General features: G+C 37.1%; 1 protein-coding gene across 5 annotated transcripts in view; it reads right to left on the reverse strand.

Annotated features, from left to right (window-relative positions):
- The window catches only part of TP63 (tumor protein p63), a 228,766-nt gene extending 216,119 nt beyond the window's left edge, over positions 1–12,647 (reverse strand). For 2 of the 5 annotated variants that reach the window (XM_034661180.1, XM_034661199.1), the window contains exon 1: positions 12,319–12,475. In XM_034661180.1, coding sequence (XP_034517071.1) covers positions 12,319–12,431 — 113 coding nt within the window. In that variant the 5' untranslated portion in view covers positions 12,432–12,475. Of the gene's footprint in view, positions 1–12,318; positions 12,479–12,621 lie in introns of those variants that run through there. The other 3 variants (XM_019794738.2, XM_034661184.1, XM_034661203.1) reach the window with 3 other exon arrangements.
- Positions 12,648–19,711: the final 7,064 nt, after the last annotated feature.

Here is a 19,711-nt window from a genome sequence, read left to right on the forward strand (position 1 = left end):
TCCTGACAGCAAGCCACGTGTGTTTGTAATGACTTTCCAGGTGAACATAATGAATCATTTCTCTCCATCAGCCCTCTGGATTGTATTGCGTGACTACAGAAGCCACCAGAGGAGAACCTGTTAAGTAGGACCCTCTAAGAGAGAGGTTGTTGAAATTATAGGTTATGTTTAGTATCTTTGGTCAACTACTCATCATAGAACATAGACATCTGAACTAGTCATGGTCTTAGCACCGATACTCCCATTTTTAGAAAACTTTTATGCCCCAGCAATGACCTAATTTTTAGGGCATGACTAATTAAGAAAAAGCCCAAAATAACAAAACAGTCATTTTTAGTCTTGAATCTGATATTGAAGAAACACATCAGCATTTAGATTGCTGTTTATAGTGACCCCCCCTTTGTGTATTAAAAACTATCACCTGCAAGCTGGGTGGAACATTTGTGTCTCTTTGTTAGGACTCCTGGAGTTCTTGGAAGTGACAAAGTGCCAGACAAATGCAATTATTTATAGTCTGTCTCCGTTCAATGAAAAGGATCCATAACCTGCTGTTGCCAAGAGTAGCATTAGTTACCCAGCCTGACAGTTTCATTTCAGGGTTCTCCTTGGTGGAGACTGAACAGAATTCTTGAGCAATGAAAATCATGGCACTCCCTTGTGACTAGAGAAGCCTGTTTCAGACCCAAGCTGCCTCTGGGTTCTAGCAGCATCTGCCCTACACACAGTCGTCATGTCAAACAGTGTGAGAACAAAACCATTGTGTCAGGGAGTAAATTATGGGTGTGGCCAGCAAACATTGCTAGTCTCAAACCCGATTCACTTGCTTTTCTCACTTTTTCAACTTTTTGGCCAAGATTTATTTCTGTTAAAAGGAGAAAAACTCCAATAGGTTGGGTTCCCACCTGCCTACATCTTCTATTTGGTCCTTCACTTGGTCTAAAACCACGTATCAAGGAAGGGAAAGGCAGATCAGGAGTGAGGGGGAGGGCACAAAAGCACACAAATATAGAGCAAAAACATTTCAATGGAGTTAAGTAATTATTGAATACCTACTACATACAGGACTCAGGGTACTCAGAAATAATTAAGAGCTTAGTCATTTAAGCAAATATAAATACTATAAGATAAAAATAAATTTCTATGGTATATAAGAGAGGAACATAACACATTCGTGGTAAGCAAAAGTTTCATTCACTCATTCATTTATGTACCATGCATTTGTAGAACAGTTTGTTCTCAAATTGGGCTCTCCAGGGTTGTATTTATGGTACAAAAGACGCTTGGTAACATTTTCCCTCTTTAGATTTAGACTGTTTTTCTAGAATGTTAAATGGTTTTACGGTCTCTAAGCATAAAAAAGACAAAATTTATGGCAAAAACCAGTCCTCCACAAAACTGACTGAGGGTTAACTAAGACACTGACCATTTAGAAAAAAAAAAAAAATTTGTAGAAATCAGGACCCAACTCATCTCCGCCAGTGTCTAGCTGTTTTTAACCTGGACAAGTTACTCTGTGCCTCAATTTCTTCATTTATGCAATCTGAAAAATAAGATCTATGGCCTATAGAGAGCTTATTACGGGCCAGATGCTATCTTAAGCCATTTACACAATTAACTCATTTAATTCTCAAAGCAACCCCAGTCAGGTAGAGGCTACTATGCATGAGGGAACAGACAGAGATTACGTTAGGAGATCTAACAATTAGCAGAGTGAGAATCTCCACCAAGGCACACAACCCCAAAATCCAGTCTCTTAAACATTATACTACCTACCTGGTTAGCAGTTAATACTAGTAAATCTTAAGGTGGTTTGAGGATTAAATGTATAAAATTAAATATGCAAAATGCTTAGAATAGTTTCTGGGATATAGTAGGAATTCAATAAATATTAGATACTCAGCAGCCTTATGTCTCACCCTCATTTTCTAAAAATACAGTATCAAAAGTTGAGATCTTTAAAAACTCGTAATTATGGTTTCTGTCATTGCCCTACTTAATAAATAAGTGCTCATTAAAACCACATCATTTTATATCCATCGAATTAGCAAAGTTTAAAAATAGTAAAAGCAGGGACTCTGGCAAAACACATTGGCATGTCCTTTTAAATAGTAATGTTTTCCAGAAACTTGAAAAATTATATTGCCTTTTATGTGTCAACCCTCTCATTTCTTAGATGGCAGCATATTGTGGGGGAAATACCAAAGTCTTCAGATCAGATAGTCCTGGTTTCAAATTCTGACTCAGATGAGAATGAAAAAACAAAGAGGTCCTTCCACTTACTTCCAGTAAAGTCACACTGGTCAGTTAGTTATCTCTCTGAGCATTTTTCTCTTGTCTGCAAACTGGGATATTACTTTCCTCAAAAATGTATTACATGAAATAATGCAGGTAAATTACATGGCACTTTGTATGGCTTGAACCTGTATTAGTTTGTTTTCCTTAAATATTTGTTCCAAGGAATGATCCCAAGGAAATAACTCAAAAGAAAGGTGATTATATTATATTTTAATTTTTTTTTAAAAAAGATTTTATTTATTTGACAGAGAGAGAGACAGCCAGCAAGAGAGGGAACACAAGCAGGGGGAGTGGGAGAGGAAGAAGCAGGATCCCAGCGGAGCAGAGAGCCCAATGAGGGGCTCGATCCCAGGACCCTGGGATCACGCCCTGAGCCAAAGGCACATGCTTAATGACTGAACCAGCCAGGTGCCCCTATATTCTAAATTTTTAATAAAAATTATAGGGGCACCTGGGTGACACAGTTGATTGAGCGTCTGACTCTTGGTTTCAGCTCAGGTAGTGATCTTGGGGTCATGGGATTAAACCCTGAGTAGAGTGCCATTCTCAGCATGGAGTCTGCTTAGGATTCTCTCTCCTGCTCCTTCTGTCACTCCCCTCCACCCTCACATGTTTTCTCTCTCACTCTCTCTCTAAATAAATAAATCTTTTAAGAAAACTTTAATAAAAATTATAATCAACCTAAATGCTCAATAAAGGAATTAAAAACGTTAAGTTGCCAATGAGATCCTTAGGCAGTTACTTATGTTAAGTGCAAAAATACATGACAAATTGAAAGTTATGATATGATTTATATAGTGAATAAAACATTTGTTATTTTATTATAACTTCCATGTATAAAAAATTAGAGACCAAAAAACAACTGTCTTACTATATTTTTCGTTGTTGGCTTCCATTATTGTTGGAAACATGTTATTTGTCTAATAAATAATTTTTTATATCATTAATATCAAGTCCCAAGTACCTTTATCTGAATGTTTCATCTGAGAATACCTAAAGTGTTCTAATATTTATGTTTCCTCCTGAGTTTCAATGATCGTTCTTAACCTCACACTTAATTCAGACGATTCTAGAACCAGTTTTGCTACAGTAAAAACAGTACTAAAAGCCTCCGAATTTTCAAATTTCTTATCATATATCTAAAATCTAAGATTTATTAAATATTTACTGAACACTATTGAATAGTTTTATAGTTTAAAATGTTGAACTATTTAAAGCATTATCCTTTTTCTCTCTCTATTCCCAGTCACCCAAACTAGAAGTATTTATCAATTTATTTTAATATTAGCTAATTTACAAAACTCCTTTAAAAACATGCTTAGCAACTCAGATAAACTAGATACTAAAAAAAAAAACAAAACCAATTTTTTTAATAAAATCCAAAATTATATGTCAGTTTCACGTATTTTTATTTTGGATATGTTACTGTCATAATTACTTATTTTTTGTTTACAAAATGCCCCAATTTCACTTTTGCAGAGGAAAGCTTAGACTGGTTAAAAAAAAGTGTTTTTTTCATATGTATTCTTTTTCGTGTATATTCTGTCTTCCCTAGAAGCAGAGAAATACAGAGATTCTGTGAAAGAAAAAAGAAGGAAGGAAGAAGAAAAGCGGAGAGGGGAAAAAAAAACAAACCAACAAGATAACAAGCTTTCTACTTTACTGCTTTGAAGGATTCAAGAATTAGAAATAAAATTGTATATAGTTGTACATACGGAAGATAAGGTGGTACATAGAAGGCTAGATAGAAGGGCTGGTAGTGAATTCATAGGGAGGACAACACTGAAGGCTTATGCTCAGTGAGAAAACTTGATTCTGCATGAGATTCTGCAGAAAGCATGTCAGTGCACATGTGATACCTAGGATGGCCTACATTCACCAGCACTAACCTGAAAGATAAGGGCTTTATTAATATGCCAAGTTTTCGTGAAGAAATCTCGATTAGATCCACATCAGCTTCTACAGGATACTTACAAATCGCTGACACAGGTGCAAAGATTTATAACACTAGAGAGTATCAATTAAGATGCTGAAAAAATTCATTTTGACTGGAAGTGTTTAGATTGCTCAAAATTTAGTTTGAAAACCCCATCTAGCAGAAAGTTTTCATTCATTTCCTGAGATAACAAAAGTGTGAAAAAGAAAAATAAAATGGAAACATCTTATTAGCACTTCCTATTTGGAGGAGGTTGCAATATTATGGAAAAGTTGGAAGATATTTTTCTCAATGAAAACTTTGATAAATATACTATATTTTATTTATGTAGTTAAGAAGTAAATGAGATTATTAAATTCAAGCATAAAGATGAAAGTTTGGCTGAACCAGAAAAAAAAAAAAGGAAAACTAATGACGAATTTCAGATAAAATATGTAAAGCTTGGTATTTTTTTAAGAGGAAGGAGGAGAGGGGCAGAGGGAGAGGGAAAATCTTAAGCAGGCTGCATGCCCAGCACAGAGCTCAATCTCACGACCATGAGATCATGACCTGAGCTGAAATCAAGAGTCCGATGCTTAACCAACTGAGCCACCCAGGTGCCCCTGCAGAGCTTGGAATTTTTGAGGAAGCTGTAATGAAATGTCAGGGTATGTTAGGGCAAGCAGGTTAAATGCAGTCAAAATCTTAAGGTATAACATATTTAACTTCAGAAGGCAAAGTCTGTTGCAGTGTTATCCCTCTCATGAATTTGTGTGTTTTCTATTATTTAACTTCAATCTGTACCACCATTTGTAAAAAAAGCTTACATTAAAAATTCACGCTAGGTAACCATGTGGTTGATTAAATTATCACACCAGCATCCAATTCTGTACTTCTTGAGTCAAAATGCTTTATCAGTTTTAACATTATTGTGATGCTGGTTTTCCCCTCAATTATGAAAGAGCTAACCAAGTTCATGGAAAGTGAGAAAGGGTGTTTTCTGTTCAACTTGACAAATTAAGCTTGTTCATTTGAAAAAGAGAAAAAGGTACTGGAAATTTGAAAGTGGAAAGGGGATTTTGAGCCTTACAACATTTTTCTTTTACCTTAACAATTTCTGAACTTAGAGGCTAATTCGTAATAAAGACTCAGATATAAAGGGAGACTAGAAGGCAAACAATAAGAACAGAGTGACGATTAATTCTCTCCATTTAAATTATCCCCCAAATATTATGGCTTAAGGTAAAACCGACATGTTAATAACTGTCATTTCCAAAACCCTGACTAACCAATAAGTACACATCACCTTATGTCCATTTCTCATCCTATTTTAAATGGAACAAAGTGACTTTCAGAGGTTGGGAAGTGCATAATTACATAGACCGAAGTCTTTGGACTTTGATCATAATTATAGTGCTTTATCCATCCATCACTTGTTGCTTGAGGACTGTTCCTGGCGAGTTATTTAAAGGAGATAGGAACTCTGTCAGGACAAATTTGAGCTGCAAAACAGCTAATCAGAAACTTGGCTCTCTTGACTTGAAACAGATTGAAAATTGCCACTTTAATCTCACAATCCATTTGGCTCTTAAGTAAAGTGAGAACTTGAAGTCTCCCTTTAGGAAGGCATGTATCTGTTGTTCATGTCATTGGGTACCTTTTTAGAAGCTTCTATTGAGACCCTGGGTCCAAGTTTGCCTCACTGTAGTGGTCTCAAAATGGACTGTGCAAACAAATGAATGCTCTGCGGAGGCTGATAAAAAAAAATGCTAGTTTTGCATTCCTTCCCCTCACCCTCCATTTCCCAGAGAAAGGTAGCAATGCAACTGTAAACCGAAAATTAACTGGGAAACTACAGCATCAGAAGGTCTAGAGCTGTTTTTTCAGTAGTGGCCTGAGAACGACATGAACCGAAATGGTTTTCGTTTACACTGCAATCCCAAGGCTCCACCGAGGCTTATCTAATCATGGTCTCAAGCTGTGGATGTAACATCTCTCGTAATTCCTGACAACATCGAAGGTGAAAATGAATGTTACTGTGTTTTCCTGAACCTGAAGTTGGGCATTACAATTTTGGGCTTCAGTTACCATCTATGATTTGAATAGAAATGTACCTCCAGGGCACCTGGGTGACTCAACTGGTTCAGCGTCTGCCTTTGGCTCAGGTCACGAACCCAGGGTCCTGGGATCAAGCCCCACATTGGGGCTCCTTGCTCAGCAGACAGCCTGCTTCTCCCTGTCCCTCTGCTGCTCCCCCTGCTTGTTCTCTCTCTCTGTCAAATAAATAAATAAAATATTAAAAAAAAAAAGAAATATACCCCCATGCATGTTGAGGAACGTTGACAGATGCCACTAATAAAAATCACCCTTCCAACTTGCAGCCTCCAGGGTGGGTGATCTGCACTTGCAGTCGTCAGCAAGCATGCCTCTCCCTACCCTTCCTCGAACCTCATTGTAGGATTTCTATATGTGACTCTAATATTTGGATTCCTTGAGTCTAGGATTATATCTTACATCTCTGCTATCTCCACTCAGCACCAAGAAATAAAAAATTTAAAAAGTTCCTGGAATCCTTTAGTTAAACAAATCAAAACAAAACATAGTTTTAGTTTTCATGTCTACAATTTGGGCATAAAAATCCTTTGCCTGGTGAATTAGTTTCCTACTGCTTCCGTAACAAGTGGCTTAAGCCAATACAAATGCATTATCTTAGAGTTATGTAGGTCAGAAGCCTGATGCAGGTCTCACTGGACTGAAATCAAGGTGTTGGCAGGGCTGCATTCCTTCTGCAGCCTGTGGGGGAAAATCTGTTATCTCGCCTTTTCCAGTGTCTAGAGGTGCCAGCCTTGCTTGGCTCATGATCCCCTTCCAACTTCAAAATCTGTTGAGTCGTTTCTCACATCACATCCCTGCCTCTTTTTCTCCCTCCAACTTTCACTTTTAAGGACTCTCATGATTACATTGAACTCACAAGGGTAATCCAAGATAATCTACCTATTTTAAGATCATCTGATCAACAGCCTTAAATTCCATCTGAAGCCTTAATTCCCTTTTGCTGAGTAATAGAACATATCACAGTTTCTGAAGATGAGGACCCGGTCATCTTTAGAGCCCATTATTCTGCCTACCACACCTGCCCACCTCCCAGGCAGATCAGATACGTAAAGGACTGGGAAATACTTCGTGAATGGTAAAGTTCTATACAGTTCTAATAAAATGATAATATGTTCTGTGGTAGAAACAATATTGAACTGGATCACGAGACTTAAATTCTAGATCTGGTTCTGCTACTATTTTGTTCTGTGATTTGGGGAAAATCACTTAAGCCCTCTGGGATTCAGATTACTCAATCTGAATTGTGAAGTATAAACATGGACAGAGACAAGCCAAGATCATACCAAGACCCATAATTGTTCTTACTTTAAAGATGATGTCAAGCAAAATGGAACTTAAGGTATGCCCACATGAGGACACGATCATCGCTGGAAACGAATCCCCAGTATGCTGGTGTGCTCCACACAGTAGTAAAACTGAGGAGTACACTAAAGCAATGCATTTCACAGATCTGTTGGATTCATATACAATTCTCCACGTCCCAACTGTGAAGAGTAGATCAGAGGTTGTAAACCCTAATTACTTTATGAGGAAACTTTTATTTAAATAGCTTAAATGATTTCATGAAGGTCATGTAATCAGTTAGTGGTGGAATTAAGACTATTCAGATCTTTTGACAAGTTCTATGTGCACTCAGCTAACACACTCCCCTGCCTCCCTGCCATTTAAATGCACTTACAGCCCAGGAGTAGCATCTAGAATTATAATACATCATACTGTGGACTAACCACAAATGATCATAATGGTCTTTTAGAATTTATTCTTGTGAAAATTGTAAGGGTTTGAATCAGGTTTTTTCCCCCTTGGTTACAACTGATGGATACATTAGTCCCCGTTGATAAACTGTACTTTCACATTTCTTTATGAACCAATTCTTCCTGCCTTCTGCCTTGCTTCAATTCAAATACAACATACACAGACTGTAGCGTGTTGGATTGTTATAGGTAGAGAAACAGTGACTATGGAGATGGCCAAAATGAACGGATTAGCCTTACTAAAAGCTGGTTTGCTCATTGCAGTGAATGGATACATCCTTTATGTCACATCAGAAATTGTATCACTATATGTTATATCAATTTTGGAAGACTTTGTATGTGTATAGACAACACTGTGGGCATATATTTTATCTTTGTACCTGCCATGATCCTGACAGGAATAAGAGCACTTGAAAAAAGAGTGATTGTAGAGAGTTTAATGAAGGGACTATTTGCCAAGGCATAAAGGATAGGATATGGCTTTCTGGAGTTAGTAGTGGCTGGGAATGCTTACCATTTCTATGCATGAAAGAAAGGGAGGGTAGGCACCTGGACCTATGGCAAGGTGCTGTCTGACAGGACCTGCAGCCTTTAATAGAAAACCCAACAGGGAATTGGCCAGGGAAACATATACCCTAATTTCCCTCCTTACGCACTTCTTTTTTTGAATTTAAATTCAATTAGCCAACATATAGTACATCATTAGTTTTTGATATAATGTTCAATGATTCATTAGTTGCATATAACACCCAGTGCTCATCACATCTCCTTCTGTGCTTCTAACCCAAGAGGAACCCAGAGGAGAAAGGAAGTGTCAGTGTAGTCTTTAGGAGCCAGCTTCCTAAGGCACAGAACAAGAAGAAGAAAGGAGGACGCATGTGGAGAGGCAAGTGAAGGACACCCAACACAGAGCTGCATCTGTCCTTTTGTGATATTCTGTCATAAACGAAATGATGTTCCCCTAGAAGTTCTCTGTCATCACACTTCCCTTTGGGATATATTTAGAAAGCGTACTTAAGACCTTTTAACTAGTAAAGCATAAAATTCACAATCAATATGCAATTTGCGCAGGAAATGCTTCTTACTCATCCATATACCATGTTAACACTTTGGGCTTTTTTGAGTAGAAGGTGACCGGCAAAAATAATACAAAATCACCTTGCAAATGGCTTGAATCATAATAGGTTGCGTTTTCTTTTATTTTTAGCCCTCAGCTATCATATTATTTCAAAATTTGATCTTGATTCATTTTTATCACTTTAACTGGTTTACTTTCAAAATTACATTTTGAAAGGATTTAATCTGTCTTTTCAAATTACTCAGTTTAGAAATCTATTTTAAAAAATTGTTGGCAATTCTAAAAACTAAAGGGTGAAAGAAGGCCCGAATTATTACCCAACAATAAACTAACGGAGATTTAGATTGTAAAATGCTACATTTTAGATTCATTTTGATTTTTTACCTAATAAAAAATAAACAGAGCTCACTGTTTATAGTTTTCATTTTTAAGGAAATGGTAATCTACCCATTCGCTCTTCTTTATTGATCTGGCATAGCATTTCACCTATTTTGACATTTTTGTTAAAATTAAGTTAACAATAAAATGACAAGACTTTTGATTTTCCCCACCTTTTTTTCTTTGTAATGGTCAATATCATCAAAGGGGGAAATTTTAGCCCTAAAGTTTTCATGCCCTTTTGATTATCAGAAAAGTTTTTGCAGAGACTAAAGTAAATTAGCATCAACGCTGGAGCACAACCAAATGTATTGCATGTCAATACGTTTAGGTGCAAAGAAAAAAAACCAGAGGGTGAAATCTCAATTTTAATTGAGAGAATGATTATCATAGAACTTTGAAATTGGCTTTTGGGAATGGCATTAAATTAGTAATAAATGATAATAGCGTCTCTCATTTATTCTATTCTGTGATAAAAGGAAACCACGCATTAAGGTAGCTTGGAGTTAAAAATAACAAGATATCCTGTTCTTTCCTTTTTTGAAAATTTCCTTTCATGACTTCTTTCTAAAGACGAGGTCAGGAAAAAAGACAAATTTAACTATGTAGATGACTATGATTATGGAATGATTAAATTTGGTCTTTCTTAAAATAGATTTTGTAAACTGAGAACTACAAGGTTTGTCTGCTAAGAAATAGCAACTCAAACCCATTCACTCACTAGGCATGAAAGCGAATATTACTCTTACATTGACAATACATGATATTGTAGATTTCTTATGGTAATAATCCATCTACTTATTTTCTCACTAAGTAGTATGGACAAGAAAATAGTAATAATTCAGTCTTTAAAATACGTGACAAAAACAGTTAAAATGTTTGAGGGAAACAGATCTGTTATTAAGTACATAAGTACCACAGAGGTAAATAAATAAACGCGATAGCCATATCTTACTAATTTTGCTCTTTCCAGTGCCTTGCACAGAATAGAGGCTCGGCAACAAACATTTCCCTGCTCTTTAATTTATCTGCAAGTTAAGTTTTCACTACAAATGGATGGTACACAATCTTGCCGAACACAATTTATTAAACTATTTTAATGTACTATTAGTATTTTGAATTTTACAGTGTGTCAGAAACAGATGATTTTTGTTCCATGAATTAACAGGTTTTTGGGACAATATGAGAAACAATTTTTTCATTTATTTATATTTACAGGCTTCTCTCAATAATCACTGGAAATGCCTGTAGACAGGGGTGTACAGGGTTGACGTGTGGGTTGCTAGTCAATAGAAGAAAGTTTCTTCTAGAGCTGAGGTAGATCCAGGTACCTACTTTAAAAAAGATGTCCTCAAGGGAGGCATTAGACAGCTAATATTTCATCAGAACTATGCTCTTAGAAGACCACTTCAAAAGATTTTTAGTAGAATAGAAAATGTTGAGTCTGGAAAACAATTTTGAGAACTAGAAAACGTTGGGTGTTTTGTTTTTTCTTGACCCAACCCCCAACTCCAATGAAACTAATTTGCAAGTTATCCAAGAACATAAAGTCCAGAGCCCTTCATTTTTGCTAACGTTGTGATTGGTGGCAGAGAGCAAGGCAGGAATCAGATCACGATTCGCATTCCTCATTTCAACCTGGATGACTACAAACTTGCTCCCTCTCGCTGTCTTCCCCCCACTTTCTCCCTCTCTTTTCTTTCTCCACCATTTACCTTTCTGCCTTACTTTTCCGTTTCTGCTTCCTCAGACAGCCCACCAGAAACCTCACAGGAAGAGGAACAAAGTCTACGTCGTCCACATTAGTGTCCTACTGGTGACAAGTCATATTAATGAAAAAAGATCACACATCTTCCGTAATTGCCTAGGCAATGTGACAGTAACTGAGCCCGGCCCAGAGAGCCCACTCCACTTCTGGTATGAGCTTCCAATAAGCCTCGGTGGTGACTGACAAGTTAACCCCTTTGGAACCCCACCATTTTCAACACTCAGAGGACCTCTCTCATTAGTCTAATAAAATAAAGTATGAAATTCCAACATCAAATCTCATGCTGTTAAATTAACAACATCACACTGCTACATACAACTTAAATATCTCCTATAACTTTATGACTGGAAAAACACTGTTCAGATTTCATTTACCAGTTTAAAAATAGCAAATTCTAATTTGAAACACATACACACACATCGTGCACACTCACTAATATTCCCTCTTAGTGCTAGGCAAATGTTCCTTCCTATAAACATAAATAAAATTCAGTACAATCATAAATTTTAAAAGCCAGATTTGTCAAAAGATGATGTTTGTTATGAAACAAATCAAGAAGAAATTATTTCTTAGAGCCAAAATGACAAGCCACAATCTGTTGGCATAACAATGGCTATTCATCTATTTTTTAATGTATAAATCAAAATTATTCCGTGTTTATTTTGACTTGAAGATAGTCTATAGATTATTATATCCCAGACCAATGAAATTTCTTCTTCCTGGGTGGGTGAGTGCTGAGCAAGGCAAATAACAGATTTTAAACCTCTGCACATGGTGTGATCATATTTTTAAAGAAACCATAGGAAGCTTCTCTTCCAACTTTGTAGATCCAGACATGAAAAAAGAAAATTAGAAAAGATGCCCGTAGACCACTCTAAGTTCACAGAAAGTCCAAAATAATATCACTGTGCTCATAAACAAGGAGGGGTTGCTCTTTGTAGACAGCAGAAACACTCATAATACACAAGGCACTCCAATTAAGTTTTGATAGAAGTTACGTCACGTTTCAACTCACCGCTGGATGTAGGGGTCGGGACAGTACTGTAGGGTGGCACACCGTGAAGTTTCACAATTCATTTCCTTCAACTCTCTTTGACAATCAACCAGTGGAGAACAATTATAGAACATCTACACATATACCTGTGTATATATAGATAATAAAGCCAGGAGGCTAAAAGCAATAGGGTCAAATGCTATCAGACATAGAAGTTGAGACACTTCCCCCTTCACACACATTTGCAAAGAGGCGGAGCGTTTCTTGATTTTAGCCAATGAGATTCGTCAAGTGACTCAAACATCAGAAACAGTTGATTCTTACCAGCTGGGCATCCTCTCTAAGATTGTTCTTCCCCGTCTACCACGGCTTTAGAGTCCTGGAGGTATAGTGGCCACACTCTTTGGCAACTTGGAGTCATCTCTGAACTTCTGGTCTCTCTGGTGATTGGATGCTGGCGTGAATAGCATCAGAGTTTAATTTCAGCAGCCTGGACTTTTATAACAGAACTGAGCTGATGAGTGTCCATCCTGCTCCGGCTAATTAACGTTTCCTTGTATCTGCATACTGATTTGAGGACTTCTGTAACTGCTTCTGGAGTTGCTCTTTTTTTTTTTTTTCCATCTCCACCCCCCCCCACCCCCCCTTCATTCTCCCTTTCAGCCAACCGCCTGTTGTGGTCACAATCTCAAATAGCAAAGACAGGGAAATTCCTTGATTATATTTAACCTAGAACTCACTCTTCGTCTCAACTAAGAGAAAGTGGTATCCATTCACATCCCTTAAAAGTTTTTCCTGCCCCAAATAAAAGAAAATAACCTTTATGGAGTTATGTTTCATTTTTAAATATCCTACCTCAAACACACACACAAGATTTTCTTAAAGTGATAATAGTATATTATTCCAGACTATCTTGAAGCTTACAAAATTATTTTAAATTGCCTGTTACTGAAAACATTCTGGTTTACTTCAATCTCTATCATTCTGTCTCACTTTCTTATTATGTATATTGGTTTTGCTGGTTTTGGTTTTGCTTTGGCTCGACCTACTTTAGAGTAAAATCATTAAATTCTTCATATATCCGAAAATGAGTATAATATCAGAAAAGTCTACATACAGAATCATTTATTTCCTTTCTGAATACAGGCTGTAAACCTATCCCGGTTTTGTGGATTTGGAAATTGAATGAAATATGATTCAGAAGCTAAATTAAAATAGACTCCAGCAGGAAAAAAAAAAAAAAGTTTGTGTACCCAAGCGTCACTAATACGGCAAGTTCACATCTTCCGCTCACCCCCTAATCACAGGTCACCAGCAAACGGGTAACATCAACAGTAGTCAAAGTTGTGAGCCAGTCAAAAGTCCTTTCCAGAGAAATTTGACATTTCCTTAAAAGAAATTCTGGTTTTCAAAATGTGTTTCACAAAAATATTTTATTTGTTGCTTCAGCCAGGATAGAAGGGAGAAGCTATTTAAAACTTGACATTCTCTTCCCTTACTTAGCCAGAGAGTGTCTAACATCTGTGAATTGTGAAATTCACAAACATGCTGGCCTGAGCCCCAGCCAAATCAAACAGCTTGCTCTACAAAATGAGAAACTTGAAGGGAAGATCATTTTACTAATTAATTATAGATTTGTTAATTGGAGTTAAAGTATTTGGCTTTACTCCTGCTATTGGAATACAGGTGACTGGAATATACAAAGTTCTTAAATTGAAAATACTCAATTTCCTTTGGCCATGGCCAAGTTGTTCCATCACATAGGGCCTTGTTTTTCCCATTTATAAAATGAGAGGTGAAATAATGATCTCTAGTGCAGTGCTTCTCAAATGTTAATGCAACTGTGAGTCACCTAGAAATCTTGTTAACACATCTTCTGGTTCAGTAGGTCTGTGGTAAGGCCTGAGACCCTGTATTTCTAAAAAGCTCCCACGTGATGCTGATGCTGCTGGTCCTTGCATCACATTTGGAATAGCAAGACCTGGTGCTCTTTTCAGGCCTGATATTTATTTGCTTCAAAGAAATAAGCAGGACACATCTACATATTTTAAATTACGAGGACAGGCTCTAGACCCCCAAATAAATTATCAATTTGCAAACATATCTAGCATGTTTTTAATTTCAAAATGTTTATAGACTAATTTATAGAAAAAAAAAACGTTTAAAATGCATGCCTTGACATCAATAGCTGTTGTAAAAAATCCTAAATTTAGTTAGCTAAAAAGGACAGATATTATGGGGCAAAAAATTTTTACATAAATAATTATGAAAAACAATGGGCCCTATTGCGTTGCAGAAATAAATGCCAAGAGCTACCTTGACCAAGGGCAAAAAGGCAAACTCTCTAAGATTCAACAGCACATCAGTAGCACACAACCATCTATAACCTGGGAAAATAAGTGACAATTATACTATAATTACCATAATTGCCACTTATATTAATATTACATCTGTCTTCCCCTCCTCACCCTGGAGTCTCAGGTTACAAATGCATAAGTTATTTCTTTGGTGTGCAAGTTACATGCTTTTCCAGCAACTTAAATCTCTTAGGCAAAGACTATAATAGAACGAGATACACAGAAGCCTAGGAGAAGACAATTGCCTTTCTGACCAAGACCTACAAGTTTGAATGATGTTGTTTGTGGTGACTTCTGATGTGCATGAAAAGGAAGAGAAAGTTAAGGACTTAGGGAAACAGCATTTATGACCCGAAATTCTGGACATAAATAAGAGAAAGAGACACTTTCTCCTTCCCAGCTCCTAGCAGCTGAGAGTGTGCGCTCTGCCAAACTCAGTTATTTAAAACACAAACCTTTCTCACTGATGTCCATGTGAATTACTTCACTACAGCTCTTCTTTATTCATTCCATCCACTAGTTACATAGTTTCCTGGTTGCTCAGCTCCCCTGGATCATATTTTGCTCCCCCTCCAGAATGTTTTTAAAAACCTATCTGTATATATCCACATCTCAGAAATCCTTCAGAGTACAGGAAGCCTTTCTCATCCCTCCAGGTGAAAGGAAACTCCCTCACCTCTAATGTCCTGAATCATATCTGTACTTGCGTAAGGGTACCTGCTACTTCCTTTGTGAATGTGAGCAATTTTTGCATAAGCCCCATCTTCTGTACTGGACTGAGAACAGGTTGAGGGTAAGTTTGCTAGTTGATTTGTTTCTGCATCTCCAAGGACCAGCAAAATACCATTCAGTGGATGAATAACATGTTCATGTCATTGCAAAAAATCATCGAATTTTAAGTATTACAGGTGATTAAAAAAGAGCTTCCATGAAACACTTGACTTTTAGAATCAACCTTACTGATGTGTAATTTACATACAATGAAATTCACTAATTCTAAGTGTTCAGTTTGAGGAGTTTTGACACATTATATACCATGTAGCCTTCACCACAACCAAAATATAGAATATTCCATTACCCCAAAAGTCCTCCTCATGCCCCTTTGCTCTTCCCACCTACTCTGGACAATGTTTTCTTGCTTTTTGTCATTATATACTAGATGTATATTTTCTAGAACAGCATTATCCAATAGAATTTTCTCTGATGAAGGAAATATTCTATATTTGCACTGTCCAACATGGTATCCACTGGTCACATGTGACTAATATGATTGCAGAAATAGATTTTTATTTTTATTTTTATTGAATTTTAATCAACTTAAATAGTCACAGATGGCTAGTGGCCACCATGTTGGACAGTGCAAATATAGACTATCACATAAATAAAGGCACATAGTATGTATGTATTCTTTTGCATTTAGGTTCTTTTCCTAGGCACACCGTTTTTGAAATATACCTATGTTGTTACAAATGAGTAACTGGTTCTTTTTTTATGGCTGTTGAACATGTGAGTTCTTCCTTTTCTTCTTCTTCTTCTTTTCGTTATTAAGAACAAATTCTGGTCTCCAATACTCGATTATGGTCAAAAGTAAAAGTTCAATAGACTTTTAAAGAGCTCAATCATAATATGTCCTCCTGGGTACCTTAGCAATGTGGAATAGCTCGTTTTTTCCAAGGTTGCTAAATCTCTAGAGAAGACAGCAGATATGTAAAGAAACTGGCTAACCTGGATTTTGTCTGGTCTCTGGTGCCAACTTACTCCCTGACCCTAGGCAAGCAGCCTACTTTGAGCCTTAGATTCTTGATCTTTAAGAGGAAGTATGTATCAACGAAGATTCTTTTGTTATAAGCAATAGAAACTCACTCTGGCTAAATGAAACCAAAAATATGAAAATATGTTTAAAAAAACATGAAAATTCACAGAGTGGAAGAGAAAGTTGAAAAATGAGGTTCAGGAAAGGGTCAGAAGCAGGATAGCTTCAGGGATCTAAGTAATAGGCATGAAAAGAGTCACTTCATTATGCCGCAGCAGGAATTAATCAGACCCAACAGGTTTTTCTGAACTTGAGTCATTTAGCTTAAGATTCAAATTCTTAGAAGGAAGATGCCATGTTTGGCCAGGAGAAGTCTGAACACACTGATCAATAGCCCCACCAACACTGGGGCAAAGAGAGTTTCCAAAAGAAAATAACGTTTTTATTACCAAGGAAAGAGCAACAGGTACAGGACAATTGAAAACAACAGATGCCTCATGAGGGGCTTAAAGTGGATGATCTCCCACATTCCTTAGAGCTCTGGCTGTCTGTGGCAGTGGGATTGGAGAAGCTAAATGTCTTTCCTTCAGGTAACTAAACCTCGGGTCCTGTCCTCTCCAAGTCATCCTGGCTGGTGCCTCTTTGATAATAGCGGAATCAGGAGAGAACATTTTAGCCTACAAGGTGATAAACTCAGCAAGTGTTGGTCACATTGGAGGGACTGAGGAGTCTGGTGATTTTTAGTCTTCCAACACTCTGTAGTACATGACGTCAGGTTAACTGCACAATCTCTGTTTTAGTGGAAACCAAATTCTGCTTTGGGGAGGCTTCTACTAACCCTTCCAACTTTGTGCTCTATGAATCTAATATTTGCTAAAGTTGGTCATCTAGGAGGAGTAAAGCTGGACCTAGACCTTGAGTGTGCTGGATTAAGGTCAAATGCTTTTTTGTATCAATGAAAAAGCAGATGCATTGCAACCTTAGCAATGTGCTTCCTCTGATTTGACCTCCACCTTTACAGGTCACTGGAATTCATCGAATAGAAAAAATGCATAAGTAAGCTAATGTCTCAGAATCTACTGAGAAGTAGGAAGATGCTTCAGGGAGGTGTCTGAGAAAAGGGAAACTTCTCTATTCAGAGGGCATGCAAGGAAACACAGAGGCCAATTGTGGAGGGAGGAGGTTGGCAGTTTCCCTAACAGACAAACCTGATACCCTCCAAGTCACACCCAGTGTCCAAAAGCAATGTGGGTGGGCTTCTTTTCCAGACATCCCTGAACAGCTGTCTGAGGGCTGCTCCTCACTCCCACCCCTCCTTTGCTTAATGCCCACGTGAGTGAGACATAAATAAGGAGACACAGGAAGTCCTTATTTGGCACTTTCCAGATTTTTTTTTTCCTGAACCATTTGCCGGTCACAGATACGATGCGTCTTACTCTGAAGGTCTTGGTGTGCATTTTCTAAAACAAGGAAATCTCTTACGTCATCACAATTCAATAAATGAAATGTAGAGACTAACACTGATAAAATTTCATCTTCTCTATATAGCTTATTCAGATTTTTCCAATTATCCCAATAATGTCCTTTAAAGCAAGAGAAAATCCTGGATCACACATGTCTTTATGTCTCATGACATAGATATTTTTGAAAGACATGGGCCAATTATTTTGTAGAACGTACCTTGGTTTAGGTATGCCTGATGTTTCCTCATGTTTAGAGTTAGCAATGTCCTTTCAGTAGAAACATCACAAAGGTGATACTGTGGCCATCTCCATACATCATTTCAAGAATTGCTCAGTTTTCCAAGCCCACCAAAAGGTTTTCCCCAGGGCTTATCTGAGAATTAGATTTACTATAAACCTAATAAATTTCTATGTCAAGCCCTCTCACCTGCTAAGTAGTCCTGGGAACTACTTAGCAATATTTTTATATCGCCATTGTGTTTCTATAAATTATAAGAATGTGAAATATTATAACTATAATCTTCTAATGTTACTGTACCAGTCTACTCCAATTTCTCCTTCATCACCTTTCATTTCACACAAAGGGGTTGTAGAGATGCAGTGGGATTTTTAGGATCCAGCCAAGAGCAAGTTAGACAGGGGATTCTTTTAGTTTGTGTTTCGAGGGGATACATTTATCAGGTTTGAGTTACCTTTGTGTAGAGTTCAGCTATTGCTATTCATCCTGTACTCTGCCCATGTATTGACTTAGTAGGCATAGTGTCACCTGAGCCAGGGGTTGGAGGTCCTATGAATATCCCCTATAATAACTGCCTGGTGACGGGTATTAAGGAGGGCACGTACTGCATGGTGCACTGGGTGTTATATGCAACAAATGAATCATGGAACACTAAACCAAAAACTAAGGATGTACTGTATGGTGACTAACATAACATTAAAAAAAAAACAACAAAAAAAACCTGCCATGGCAAATGTGTGAATAGTAGACGACAAACACAGTCTGGAACACACAAAACCAGAAACTGATCTGTGGAAACTTTTCCTTCTTTTTATTGGGCATGTAAAATTATAAGAAGTGGAATCAGTATCATCAGTATTTAAACCTAGGTTCTCTCCTATCTATTACGTAGCATATACAATTACAAATGAACCATATATGATCTGGTCATCTACGATGGGTGATGCATTAAACGGAATTTATCTCTATATTTGCATTTGTAGGAACACAGATGTGTGACAGCAAGTGTGTTTGTCAAGCCTTAGATTGGGGCTGTATATGTTAAGGTTGTATGTGTGATATATTTAAGAATCCAAGATTCCTGTAAACTTGCAGCCTACATTTATATATGATCCATTGATTTATCTAATGAAATCACTTTGTTTCAGAATGATTTGAGGTACCTTATAAAATACATATGCTTATAAGAAGATTAAAGATTACATATGCAGCATTACCAGGAGCTGAAAATACGATAAAATGGGAAGTTGTTGTTGAATGGCTGTAGGGTTTCAGTTTTGCGAGATGAGAAAGTTCAGATTTATTTAACAACAATGTGAATATATCTAACGCTAACAAACTACACTTAAATTGTTATGATGGTAAATTTGGTGTTAGGCATTTTTTACTACAATATAAAAATTTTTTACGTTAAAAACATGTAGGTAAATGAGGAAATCAGTAACCACTATAAACATCAAGGGTAAGAAAAATAGGAGAAAATCAAGGACAGTATTTGTTCACAAAATAGTACAGGAGGTTCTGCACTTGTCCTTCAGGGCCATGAACTTATCTGTAAACTTGTAAGAAGCTAATGTAAGGCAGACTTAAATGTCATGTTTTT

The sequence above is a fragment of the Ailuropoda melanoleuca genome, chromosome 1 (genome assembly GCF_002007445.2).
Source record: "Ailuropoda melanoleuca isolate Jingjing chromosome 1, ASM200744v2, whole genome shotgun sequence".
In the NCBI taxonomy this organism is placed as follows: Eukaryota; Metazoa; Chordata; class Mammalia; order Carnivora; family Ursidae; genus Ailuropoda; species Ailuropoda melanoleuca.